Source organism: Pelophylax lessonae (assembly GCF_965119305.1).
Source record: "Pelophylax lessonae genome assembly, chromosome: 6".
NCBI classification, from domain to species: Eukaryota; Metazoa; Chordata; class Amphibia; order Anura; family Ranidae; genus Pelophylax; species Pelophylax lessonae.
In genome coordinates, this window is record NC_138773.1 from 266,964,447 (window position 1) to 266,977,891 (window position 13,445).

At 40.9% G+C, this 13,445-nt stretch overlaps 1 protein-coding gene across 1 annotated transcript in view; it reads left to right on the forward strand.

The window, feature by feature from the left end:
- Positions 1–13,445, forward strand: part of LOC309558737 (dipeptidyl peptidase 4-like) — a gene marked incomplete at its 5' end in the record, with an annotated part of 178,779 nt that overhangs the window by 148,154 nt on the left and 17,180 nt on the right. The window contains 6 exons of the mRNA XM_082261785.1: positions 192–316; positions 3,317–3,364; positions 5,083–5,181; positions 7,937–8,006; positions 8,227–8,421; positions 10,545–10,599. Coding sequence (XP_082117911.1) covers positions 192–316; positions 3,317–3,364; positions 5,083–5,181; positions 7,937–8,006; positions 8,227–8,421; positions 10,545–10,599 — 592 coding nt within the window. The remainder of the gene's footprint in view (positions 1–191; positions 317–3,316; positions 3,365–5,082; positions 5,182–7,936; positions 8,007–8,226; positions 8,422–10,544; positions 10,600–13,445) is intronic.

Here is a 13,445-nt window from a genome sequence, read left to right on the forward strand (position 1 = left end):
TTTACCTTTCACATTATTGGCTAATTGAGTTTCCAAACATTTTTTATTTATTGAAGAATTTTAACTCTTTTAGTAAATTAATATTGACGTGTTCATGGTCTGAATATTTTTCCTTTTTAGGACTGACGTTTTGTCAAAAGAAACTTTTCAGCCTCTTCTCAGATAGCTGTCATTCTAACTTCTCTTTACAGGTTACAGTTGGATAGCACTTCTTATAATCCACAATGTATTACCTGTAACCTACGTTCTGATAGATGCCATCACTACTCTGTGTCATTTAGTACCAATGGAAAGTATTATGCTCTATACTGCAATGGTGAGTATGGCTATTTAGTGTTTGGAATATGGCCAATGTTTTCATTACTTACAGCTTGAATGTACATTGTGGTGGCCTACAGGCTGATGTCAAATGTTTGCTTCACTTTAACCCCTATACTTATAATATACTTCCCTATTTCCCAATAAAATAAAATTAGTCCACATAACTCTGTACAGTCCTTCTAATCCAAATACTAAAACCAATCTTATAAACCTAGAAAAGTGACTGCAGAAAAAGACAGAGTAGTCTTGTTTGTTTTTTTTTTTTTTTTTGTTTTTGATATTTCGTTACTTTTTTGTTATTTATTGAGTATAGATCTATGTATGTCCCAAGCATTTTTGAAGCCATTTACTGTTGACTGTCACACTACGTCTGCTGGTAGTTTATTCCAAGCATCAACTGCCCTTACAGTAAAATAATACTTTCTAAGAGTCGTTTTGAGCTTTCCTCCAGTTCGTTTGAGGTCACGTCCCCGTGTTCTTCATTTTGGTTTCGTATTGAAAAACTGCCCTCCTGGACTTTATTCACCCCCTTGATGTATTTAAAGGTTTCAATCATGCCTCCCATTTCCCTTCCTTCCTCCAGACTGTTAAGTTCTAATAGTTAAGAACTATTAAGTTCCTGAAGTTGTTTTCGATATGTTTCATCCCCCAAACCATTCACCTTTTTTGTTACTTATCTCTGGACTTGTTCTATTTTATCAATATCTTTCTGTAAGTGAGGTCTCCAGAACAATCACTAGAATAATTATTAAAGTCTCTTATAACATGTTTATGTAATTTCAACAATAATTTCAATATTTTTAAAGCCGATACTTTCAAAATACCATGTGGCGATCCTGCCGTATAGGTCTTTGTCCATTCACTTCCTGGTAAAGGGTGACAATGCTTTGTCCCTGACTACAGACCCTACATTGTCACACTACCACACGGGCCTCCAATGGAGACTACAATTGGCTGTTTCAACACACATTGCACAAGCTGGATCCGAGGTTTAACCATCAAGAAACCCACCCTGTTCTGCTCCCACCCAGCTATCATTACATAGCACTGTGTTATACAGGAAGTCTTATGTTTCAAGCATGTTCTGTCATATGCCGATATTATGTAGCTTCCTATGCTAGGGAATATTTTTCAATGTGATCCAAACTGAATGATAGTATTGTATCACCCAAGAAATAAAGGAAAAATAGTACTTTTGGGGATCAAAATACCTAATGGTAGGCTTTAAAGGTAAACAGGAATGTTCCTACTCTATTGTTGACCAGATTTTGGGCATTGAAGGCTATAAGTATTCCAGTTAATGCCTGAAATTCATTGGGACCTGCACAGGTAGAGGAGCAAAGTAGAGTATCTCTCCAATTCCAGGTAGACCAACCCTAAGGATGAATTGAAACTTGCCAACCCATATATAATATATTTAGGTAATGGCTCTTATAAAATATAATCTAGATGTAATGCATTTTGCTCTGTGTAATAAAAATGTCACGTCTGGATTTTTTTTTTTTTTTTTTAATTTCAATGTTTTTATTAAGGATTTTCAGAACATAGAAAATTTGCAAACATTCAATTTCTGATTATTGACATAGTAAGAACATGCATGCGAGGCTAAACATAGACAATACAATCTATAAAGAACAAATTGAGCCGAGTAGTAGGTACAATAATGAGTATAGGGGACTTTGTAATAGACTGCTAGAGATGCCGGCTATGCCTCCAGAACACCTGTCATAGGAGCTAACTGTGACGGGTGGGGACCTATCCAGCCTTCTCTCTCTTCTCTATCTTTTCTTTTCCCCAAATAGTTTGATTGCTAGAGATTAGGAAAGACATTTGTGCATAAAAGACAGTAAATTATAAACTTAAACAATAAATGGCATCGGCAAGACACGTAACATCTCAAATAGAACGTGTAAATTAGAAAAACTGTCAAAATTGAACAACTAAATCAAACAAGTATAACTGATTCATCCTATCGGGAGTATCTGAAGACCATATAGGGGGAACCTAGTCCCCATTGTGGTGAGAAAGAGGATTGGGAAGGACGGTGGGGAGGAAGGAGGTAAGCAAAGTATTATTGGACTGGGAGTTGTAAGGAGTCCCAATAAGTGAAGGGGTCATGGAAGGAGTGCATGAGGGTAACCATAGAGATGCCGTATCAAGTGATCAGACCAGGTACATGAGTGGTGCTATACCAAGAGAGAGGAGGAAGGGGGGTGTTTACTTGTTACTTTCCCCCATTAGACTTCCAAGCCTCTCTCCTATTGATGACTCTGTGCCCTAAGGCCAAGCTCTCATAAGTCATTGTTGTGGTGTTAATTTGATAACCTGGTGAATTCTGCAGAGTCTACGAAATTTAGCCAACATGTCCAGGTTGTACAGAATTTTGCAGGTGTCTGCCTCGACTGGGGAACTAGGTCATCCATATCTGCAATTTTCTGTTCACATTGAAGCCATTCAGAAATACTGGAGGGGGGTAGATATCCATCCTGTGAAGGGGAATGCACATTTTAGCTGCGTTGATAAGGTGGAAAACTAAAGACCTTTTATAGGCCAACTGAGGTAAGGACGTGTGATGTAGTGTAATCTGGAGAGTAGGTTGTAATTTTTGTGGTAAGGTGGTGGTGGTGTACTTCTTTCGAGAAGGGTTGTATCAGCGGGAGTAATGAGCCGTGTGCCGTGTTACACCTCCGGCAGAGCGGAGATACATTGGGGTGGTTTTTGTGTAGCTTATCTGGGGTCCTGTACCAGGTCTGAATTATTTTTATATGAGATTTTATATAATAAAGTTATAGATGGATTGGCATGCTTTGGGAATTTGGAAATCACAGCAATATTTCAATGCACACTCTGCTTAGCTATTAAACATTTTGAACTTTCTCTCATTATTTTGTCCCACAGAATTGCTATTCTTTAAAATGTGATGATGTTGGTTACAATGGGTTTGCTCTGTTATGGTAACCAAGTAATAAAACTTAATTACTCTCATTTTCTGCAGGACCAGGAATCCCGATATATACTTTACACAGCACCAGTGACAATAAGGGTAATGATATAATTTAAATACTATAACTTTTTCCAGCTTTTTTCCCCCAAAAAGATCATATATGAATTCACAACAGTACTGGCAAGCTAAAAAAATGGTTTAGGTCCATTACTGCCACTTCCTCCTCCCATTAGAAAAATATACCTCAAAGCTTGGAAATAGTAAGTTAAGCTGTTTGCAACAGCAGGTTTCCCCTAGCTCCGGCCTGTAGCTTCTCTGCCATTTCTGTCTCTCTGCCCTGACAAGCAGGATCTGTATAAAACAGGGGCAATAATTGGCTACCTCTGTCTGTCAAAAGCAGAGGCCATTTAGACACAACAGAAAGCAAGGTAGGTATTGTAGAACTCTAATGTTTATTTTTCTGAAACAGTGATGAGGGGGAGTTGCAGACCTAAAGACAATGTACTTGCCTTTTGGTCTACTTGAACTGGCTTACAGTCTATTGCTTCTACTACAGTCATACAGACATGAAGAGACCCTTGTTGGCCTGGTTTTTGTATTTTGGGCCAATGTTATATTGTATCAACCATCATGAACCAACATGTGATCTGTAGAAATAGTTTTTGATCCTCTTTAACATCATGATGTCTCAATTCTGTTGCATGCTATGCACTGCAAAATAAAATGCCAGGGGAGAGTTGTCCAATGTAAAAGTATAGACTGTAACGCTGAGCGCTCCGGTCCCTGCTTCTGGACCGGAGCGCTCGCAGCGTTCGTTCCAGATCCACTCACCTGTGCCCGCTCCGGCTCCCTCCTCCGCTCCCCGCTCACATGGTTCCCGGAGCGCGCGCCCCTGCACCATAGGGCGCGCGCGCTCAGGTCGTTTGAAATTTAAGGGGCCTGTTCACCAGTAATTGGTGCCTGGTCCAAACCTCCCTTCCTGTTTCCTGTGACCTGTTTCCTGTTTCCTGTGACCCGTTTCCTGTGACCTGTTTCCTGTGACCTGTTTCCTGTTTCCTATATAAGTGACCTGCCCCTTCCAGCCATTGCCGGATCTTTGTTGCCTTGTTGCCTTAGTGAAAGCGTTATTTGTGTAATCCTTTGCCTGTTGCCGAACCCTTTGCTAACGACTATCGCCTCTGAACCTGTGCTGCCTGCCCTGACCTTTGCTACGTCTGACTACGCCTCTGCCTGTCCCTTTTGTACTACGCCTATATCAGCAGTCGGTGAGGTTGAGCCGCTACCAGAGGACACGACCTGGTAGTTACCGCCGCAGCAAGCCCATCCCGCCTTGCGGCGGGCTCTGGTGAAAACCAGTAACTACTTAGAACCGATCCTCCGGTACGGTCCATGCCAATCCCTCACTGACACAGCGGATCCACTCCCTGCATCGCTCCTGCTACCAGTCCGGACCCTGACATAGACAATCCACATAAGCAATGACCTAGGGCTGTGAAGTTCCAAGGGGTAGCAGATAACCTTTTCATTCGTTTTCACAACACATGCCATTATTCAAACATAAATCCAAAATACATTTTTATAACCATATATGTATTATTTTATTTACCCATTATATAAGACTCCATATTATTATTTATGGATAATATATATCCAAAGGTAAAATCCAGCCTAGGCTGTAGTGACTCGGGTAGATGAGTAGAGTTGGTCCCTCAGATCCAGAGTTGTCAGCTTGGATAAACTCTGCGCCATAAACCCCATATAGAACTGAGTCTGAAGACAAAGAGACACAATGATGTTAGTTTTTTTCTCTATTTTAGAAATAAGAGTTTTTGAGAGTAATGAGGATCTAAAAGTCCTACTTGAAGATATTCAGATGCCCACAAAGGAACATGGCAACATTTCCCTCCATGGATTTAGTAAGTATTTAATTATTTACCACTTTTTACCCTGTGTTCATCCATTATTGTGTACGCAAATTTAATTTGTAATCTACAGTAGTTAGGAAAGACTGGGAGACTGATAAAGCCACTACCCTGCCTTGGCTGCTGTGGTAGACTCCCAGGGGCAAACTGGCCATGGTACCTAAAATAAAGTTGATGGATATGTGTATATATATATATATATATATATATATATATATATATATATATATATATATATATATATATATATATATATATAATATACATATACATATACACACATATACACTATATTTTCAAAAGTATTGGGACACTAGCCTTTACATGAGCTTTAATGGGATCCCAGTCTTAGTCTGTAGGGATCAATGAGTTGACCCAACCTTTGCAGCTATAACGGCTTCAACTCTTCAGGGAAGGCTGCCCACAAGGTTTAGGGGTGTGTCTATGGGAATGTTTGACCATTCTTCCAGAAGCACATTTGTGAGGTCAGGCACTAATGTTGGATGAGAAAGCCTGACTCCCTTATCCATGTCTTTATGGACCTTGCTTTGTGCACTGGTCTAAATCATTTGATGCAGGGGGGATTATGGTGTAGGGTTGGTTTTCAAGGGGTTGGGCTTGGCCTCTTGTTCCAGTGAAGACATTTTGGCCCCTTTCTGTTCCAACATGACTGCGCACCAGTGCACAAACTAGTGCGCAGTCATGAAATACAGCGAGGACTGCAAACCAGGCCTTCTCATCCAACATCAGTACATGACCTCATAAATGCGCTTCTGGAAGATTGGTTAAACATTCCCATAAACTCACTTCTAAACCTTGTGGACATCTTTCCCAAAAGAGTTAAAGCTGTTATAGCTGCGATGGGTGGGAGAGCTCAATATTTAACACTATGGAGGATGCCATTAAAGTTCATGTGCATGTAAAGGCAGACATACCAATACTTTTGACAAAATAGTGTATATATGTGTAAAGATATATATATATATATATATACATACATACGCTGCTAAAAAATATTAAAGGAACACTTTGAAAAAGTGTTTGGAACTAAAGGATGCCACATCGTTTAATAGAAATGAAAATTATCAAACTACAGAGGGCTGAATTTAAAAACTTCCCGAAAATCAAAGTAAAAAAATGATGCAGCAGGCTAGTCTTTTTTATTGCGGCAACTGAAAATGGTACTCAGTCATTTATATGGCCCCCACCTGCTTGTTTGCATGCCTGACAACATCGGGGCATGCTCCTAATGTGAAGACTGATGGTGTCCTGGGGTATTTCCTCCCAGATTTGAACCAGGGCATCACTGAGCTCCTGAACAGACTGAGGTGCAACCTGGTGACGTCAGATGGACCAAAACATAATTCCCAAGAGGTGTTCTATAGGATTTAGGTCAGGTAAGCATAAGAGCCATTCAATGGTTTTAATGCTTTCATCCTCCAGGAACTGGCTGCATGCTCTCGCCACATGAGGCCGGACAATGTCATGAACCAAGAGGAACCCAGAACCCACTGCACCAGCGTAGGGTCTGTCAATGGGTCCAAGGTTTTTATCCCAATACCTAATGGCAGGCAGAGTGCCATTGCCTGTAGAGGTCTTTGCATCCTCCATGGCTATGCCTCCTCAGACAATCACTGACCCACCCCCAACCCGGTCATGCTGAACGATGTTACAGGCAGCATAATGTTCTCCACAGCTTCTCCAGACCCATTCACGTCTGTCACATGTTTAGGGTGAATGTGTACTCATCTGTGAAAAGAACAGGGAGCCAGTGGCAGACCTTCCAAATCTGCTGTTCAATGGTAGATGCCAATCAAGCTCCACAGTGCTGGGCAGTGAGCACAGGGCCCACTAGAGGACGTCGGGCCCTCAAGCCACCCTCATGAAGTCTGTTTCCAATTTTTTGGTTAGAGACATTACCACCAGTGGCCTGTTGGGGTTCATTTTGCAGGGCTCGGGTAGTGCTCATCCCGTTCCTCCTTGCACAAAGGAGAAGATACCAGTCCTTCTATGGCTCTGTCAAGCTCTCCTAAAGTAACTGCGTGTCTCCTTGAATATCCTTTGTGCTCTTGAGACTGTGCTGGGAGACACAGTAAACCTTCTGGCAATGGCACATATTGATGTGCCATCTTGGACAGTTGGACTGCCTGTGCAACCTTTATAGGGTCCAGGTATCGCCTCATGCTACCAGTAGTGACACTGACCCTAGCCAAATGCCCTAGTGAAAAACAGTCAGAAAAGATGAGTAGGGGAAAAAGTCCACCTGGAAAACCACTTCTGTTTTTGAGGTTGTCTCATTTTTGCCCATCTAGTGCACTTGTTGTTCATTTCATTAACACTAAAGCAGCTGAAACTGATTACCAACCCCCTCTGCTACCTAACTAACCAGGAGTTTAATTGACTTGATGCTATACTGATTAATAAGTGTTCCTTTAATTTTTTGGAGCAGTGTGTGTGTGTGTATATATGTATATATATATATATATATATATATATATATATATATATATATATATATATATATATTATATATTTTACCTTCCAGAGACTTAGAAGCGTAGTTGTATCTAGCTTGTCCTGTAAATCCAACCTAATAATTATAGTCAATGAGAGCTGCTAACAATAGTCATATAGCTGAATCCAAACAATCACTATGGAAAATAGTGAGTGCATTTTGAGAATAGTGCCCACATAGCACTGAAATGTATTTGTCTTACTAAACAGCGACCCAATACTGTCTTTGTTTTAGATTTGTGGTATCAGATGATCTTACCTCCTAACTTTGACAGATCCAAGAAATATCCTTTATTAATTGATGTGTAAGTATACAAAAAATATAGGTCCATTACAGGATCTCTTTAAGGTTCTGGATACATTTTTCATATCTTTCAGAAGATGACTGATGGCACAGTTGTAATTTATTTTTGTTTCTTTTTATGTTTAACGTTTTTCTGAATGCTTTCTTTAATTCAGAAACTCTTAATTTCTAGCTTATCATAAAAAAAAAAAAAGTACTAAAGTATATTTTCATGTTGACAGTTATGCAGGACCTTGCAGCCAGAAAGTTGACCAGTATTTCAGACTAAACTGGGCTACGTACTTGGCTAGCACTGAGAAGATTATTGTGGCCAGTTTTGATGGTCGAGGGAGTGGATATCAAGGTGACAAAATCATGCACAAGATATACAAGGGACTGGGGACAGTAGAGGTAGAAGATCAAATTGCTGCTGGCAGGTAAGTTGGCACTGACACATAGTTGCTATCAGACTTATTCAGTAAAGCTGGTTAAAATACAGAGAGGAGGTGCAGACTGCTGTAACCCATGGCAACAACAAAGGAGATGTATAGATCTTGTACATTTTGTCTGCATGTTCCTGTTTTTTTCAAGGTCCGAAAACATGCCGATATATCAATCGGCTACTTACAAATTTGACCTTTTATAAGTGACTGTCTATGCATTTTGTGATTTAATTAAACATTAACATTAACATTAAAAAAAAAAACTTCCTGTTTCCATCTACAGCCACTGTCATTTTCTAAAAAAATTCAATACATTGTGACTACTTGTACTTGTTCTGTACACTGTTGGTATATAGAATGCCCCCAGAAATCTCATTCTGCTACTCTAATTGCCTTACATTGCTTGTAAAAAAAAAAGCAGTTCTAACAGTGGAGGACTTTGTACAGAAAGTATAGCATAAAACAAGCACTGCACCAGCTTGTCCATGCCACTATCTCATGTCAGTTCCGGAATAGCAGGGTGCCCCTTAATGGGTTCCCCAACACAAACAGTCAACACTTGCACCTCTTTAGTGTTCTGTCAGCAGTCAGCCTTTTTACCCAGCAGCAGCATCTCACAGCAGAGAGAGAAAGCCCTGAACATCAGTCATCTCACATATATAAGGCCTCTCTTACACTTGGGGTTACAGGACAGTAAAAACATGCAGTTGAGCAGCTCACCCACATGTTTTTACACGTGGATGAGAGTCTCAACTGCATTCCCCTTTCCCCAAATCATTCCCCCTTAAGCTGAAAATGCAACATATGGAGGTGTACACATGCCTTGGCTGTGATAAGAAATAAACCCCCTGTCACGTTTGGTGGACAGTACTGTCTGTGAATGGAGCCGCAATTGTCCCACAACCGCCAGCAATGCTTAAAGCGGAGTTCCGGGCACAAAATCAATCTTTTTTTTTTGTGCCCGTCCGCTTGTTCACCTTCACCTGAAAAGGAATTGGATAGTTAGGTTTTTTTTTTTTTTTTTAAACTCACCTTGTAATTGAAGATCGAAAATACTCACCTCAGTGTACTTCCTCCCTCTGAGCCGCGGCTCCGCCGTCACTTCCTCCTTCGCGATGATTCCTGGGAGCTGAACGTCATCGCTCACAGGAATCAATGCGATGGCACCGGCCCCGCTCGTCACTTCCGGGGCGACGCCGCATTCCCTGCTAAACAGCTTCTGGGCATGCCCAGAAGCTGTGGAGGAATGCGGCGCCGTGCCGGAAGTGACGAGAGGGGCCAGTGTAGGCGCATTGTGGGAGAAGAGGACGCGGAAGAAGACACCGAAGAGGATCGCGCCGGCTTCAGCTGCCCACAAGAGAGATGGCAACGCTGTGTAAGAAATTTTATAAGTGAGTATTTCTTCTTGCAGGTAAGTGCGAACCGGGACAGATCAGAGGCTAGCCATTGTGGAATCTACTAGCCCTGACTGTCCCGGGGGTATGTTTAGTGAAAAATGTTTTCTGTGCCCGGAACTCCGCTTTAAAGTTGCAGCGTGGTGGTGCAGACTTTTAGGGGTTAAAACAGGTGGTGAGGAGGTAACATATCGCCTCCTTACCACCTGTCAAATTCCCTTAACCACTTCTGGACGGGAAGATTTTCCTCCTTAATGACCAGGCCATATTTTGTGATTCGGCACTGCGTTAATTTAACGGACAATTGCGCAGTCATGCGATGCTGTACCCAAATAAAATTGACGTCCTTTTTTTCCCACAAATAGAGCTTTCTTTTGTTGGTATTTGATCACCTGTGCGATTTTTATTTTTTGCGCTATAAACAAAAAAAGAACGACAATTCTGCCTGACCTCACAAATGCTCTTCTGAAAGAATGGTCAAACATTCCCATAGACACGTTCCTAAACCTTGTGGACAGCCTTCCCAGAAGTTTTGAAGCTGTTATAGCTGCAAAGGGTGGGCCAACTCAATATTAAATCCCTATGGACTAAGACTGGGATGCCATTAAAGTTCATGTGTGTGTAAAGGCAGACGCCCCAATACTTTTGACAATTAAGTGTATTTTGGCTTTTTGAGACATGCATGGTTTTATTGTATAAAAATCACATGTGTTTCTAATTTAGGCATTTTGCATCCTTGGGGTATGTTGATGAAACAAGGATGGCTATTTGGGGATGGGTAAGTACTACATTACCTTTCTTACTTTTAATATTCATTTTGGTGATAATAAATCTTAATCAGCCAATCATCAGAAATAAATATAGAAATGGCACAAATTATAGCAGCTCTGTATTCATGAAAGTGGTTGTAAAGTCCCTATTGTTTACTTGTACCGACTACAGGTAAGCCTAAAATGAGGCTTACTTGTAAGTATAGTAAATATCTCCTAAACATGTGCCGTTTAGGAGATTTACTATAGTAGCAGTCGGTGACAGCACCAGCTCGTGCTCACTGCGCTCTCAATGGACAGCATGCCGGCCATTGAGACAGCCATGCTGCAACCGTGACTCCCACGCACACGTGGGAGTGACATAATTGCCACTCGCCCAGTCAAATAGCCGAAGCCCACAAACCCATAAAGAAGACTGGGTGAAGATGGAAGCCACTGCAGTGGTGACAGCGCGCCGCTGGAGGGCTTCGTTCTCGGGTAAGTCTTTCCTTATGTGCAAGAATACGATGCATACTAGCACACTAAGCTATTATCCTGCAGGGCTCCAGTTTGTTAGGATTTGTTTTTTTTTTGTTTTGTTTTTTGCAGTTTACTACCACTTTAATATGTTGCTAAATAAATTTTAAAATGCAAGTAGTGTAAATACCTTAATAAGACTAGTTTGAAACTTTTCCTGTTCCTGTACAACAGTGTTCAGAGAGGAGAAAGAAGCAGCATAAGGAGTTGTGTTTAAGTGCAAAGAGCATGCTGATGGGAAGAGAGAGCAGATAGGGACAAAGAGATGAACCCATGCGTCTACTGCTGTTCCTTTGACTGTCCTGTTATGGGGTTGGGCTGGTGTTCCGAACAAAGCCGGATTCGGCTTTGATTGGGTCTCAAATGTAAAAACCCGGAAGCACTTTCATGACCTCACTTCCGGTTACTGGAGCTTCAAAGATGCCAGATTTTAAAAAATTGTCAGTATTCAAAACAGCCAAACTTGGCATTTTTAATGCTTTTAAGTGCCAAGGAGAGATTTGGGGTCTTTTTAGACCCCAGATCCCTACATAAAGAGAACCTGTCACTGCCTATTACTGTCACAAGGGATGTTTACATTCTTTGTGACCACAATAAAAGTGATCAAAGAGAAATAAAAATTTAAAGGTAATGTGTAAAAACAAAAAATACAATAAAATAGGAAAAAAAAACCTTAAGGCCCCTTTCACACATACGGTCCATTCAGATCCGACTGTCAGTTTTTCAGGCGGATCTAAACGGATGCCCCATGCATCTCTATGGGGCAGCGGATGTCAGCAGAGACATGTTTGCTGACATCCAATCCGATCCTCTCCGTCAAATCCAGACAGATGGAAACCCTATTTTCCATCCGTCTGCCGGATCAGATCGGATGAGAGCGGACAGGCGGTCCATTCTCATTCGATTTCCCCCGTAGAGGACAACGGGGAGCTGTCATCCCCCTGCTCGGCGGGGATAGGTGGATCGATCCCCGCTGAGAGAAACGGAGTCCGTCGGCGGAACGGACATGTGTGAAAGGGGCCTAAAGCACCCCATCCCTTCCGTGCTCACACGCAGAATCAAATGCATATGTAAGTTGCTCCCGCAAATGAAAACAGTGTTCAAACCACACGTGAGGCATTGCTGCGATCGTTAGAGTGAGAGCAATAGTTCTAGCACTAGACATCCTTTGTAACATTAACCAAATAATCGTTAAAAAATAGAGATTTTTAAGTACCGTCATTTGTCGCCATTCCATGAGTGTGTGCAGTTTTAAAACATGATATGTTAGGTATCTATTTACTTGGCGTAACACCATCTTTCACATTATACAAAAAAATCGGGCTAACTTACTTTACTGTTTTTTTTTTTCTTTTTTTTTTTTTAATTCATGAAAGTGTATTTCTTCCAAAAAAATTGCATTTGAAAGACCGCTGTGCAAATACAGTGGGACATAAAATATTGCAACAATCACCATTTTACTCTCTAGGGTCTCTGTTAAAAAAAAAAAAAAAAAGTAATTTTGTAGCAAAAAATACTGATTTTAACCTGTAAGCAACAAGTGTCAGAAAAAGTATTAGGCATCAAGGGGTTAAACAGCAGTGAGAAAAAGTGTCCCTTCTCCTGCTAGACAGAGTTGTGCCATGTAGCAGAGCTGTGTATATCTCAGGGCTGGATAACCAGGAATACATATCCTTTGACAGGTAAAATAGTTCTCATATATGTATTTTTATCTTTTTTTACCCGGGGTTTGGCTTTAATTAGATACAATTATGAGCATCACTTGGATTGTGGAAAATTAGCATACAGTGCAAAGACACTACAAAGAACACAGGTGAAGTGCAACGTGACAGATAGCATCCTATCAGCTTTTAATATAGGTGCATACAGTATATTGTCAACCAATGGCACCTGTATCTCATGGGGAACCGGCAAGAACTTCTGTACACCAGGGTGGTCATATTGGCAAGTTCAGGGGGCAATTCTGTACATATTTTAGCTACATAAAGTAGAAGAAATGACTTGAAATAATGATGCAGTGCCCATAATAAAGGTATCCATGTCAAGGGGAATTTGAGACAGATGTACTAAATCAGCGAATGTATAGAGTGGTCTTTGTAAATGGCTTCCAACTTTCAAGCATATCTAAACCCCCAAAAAACATGAATTATATTCAAAATTACCAGTCTTTAGTGGTGGCTACATTTGTTTTCCTTTTCCCTTTATTTTTACCTAATGATCCTACAAATAACACTTTCTTTTTATTCGTGTCTCTACTCATTTCTTCACTGTATCTGTAAAAAATAAAACATGAATGTAGCCACCACCATCTAAGCACTGTAAGTTGCAATATATTAAA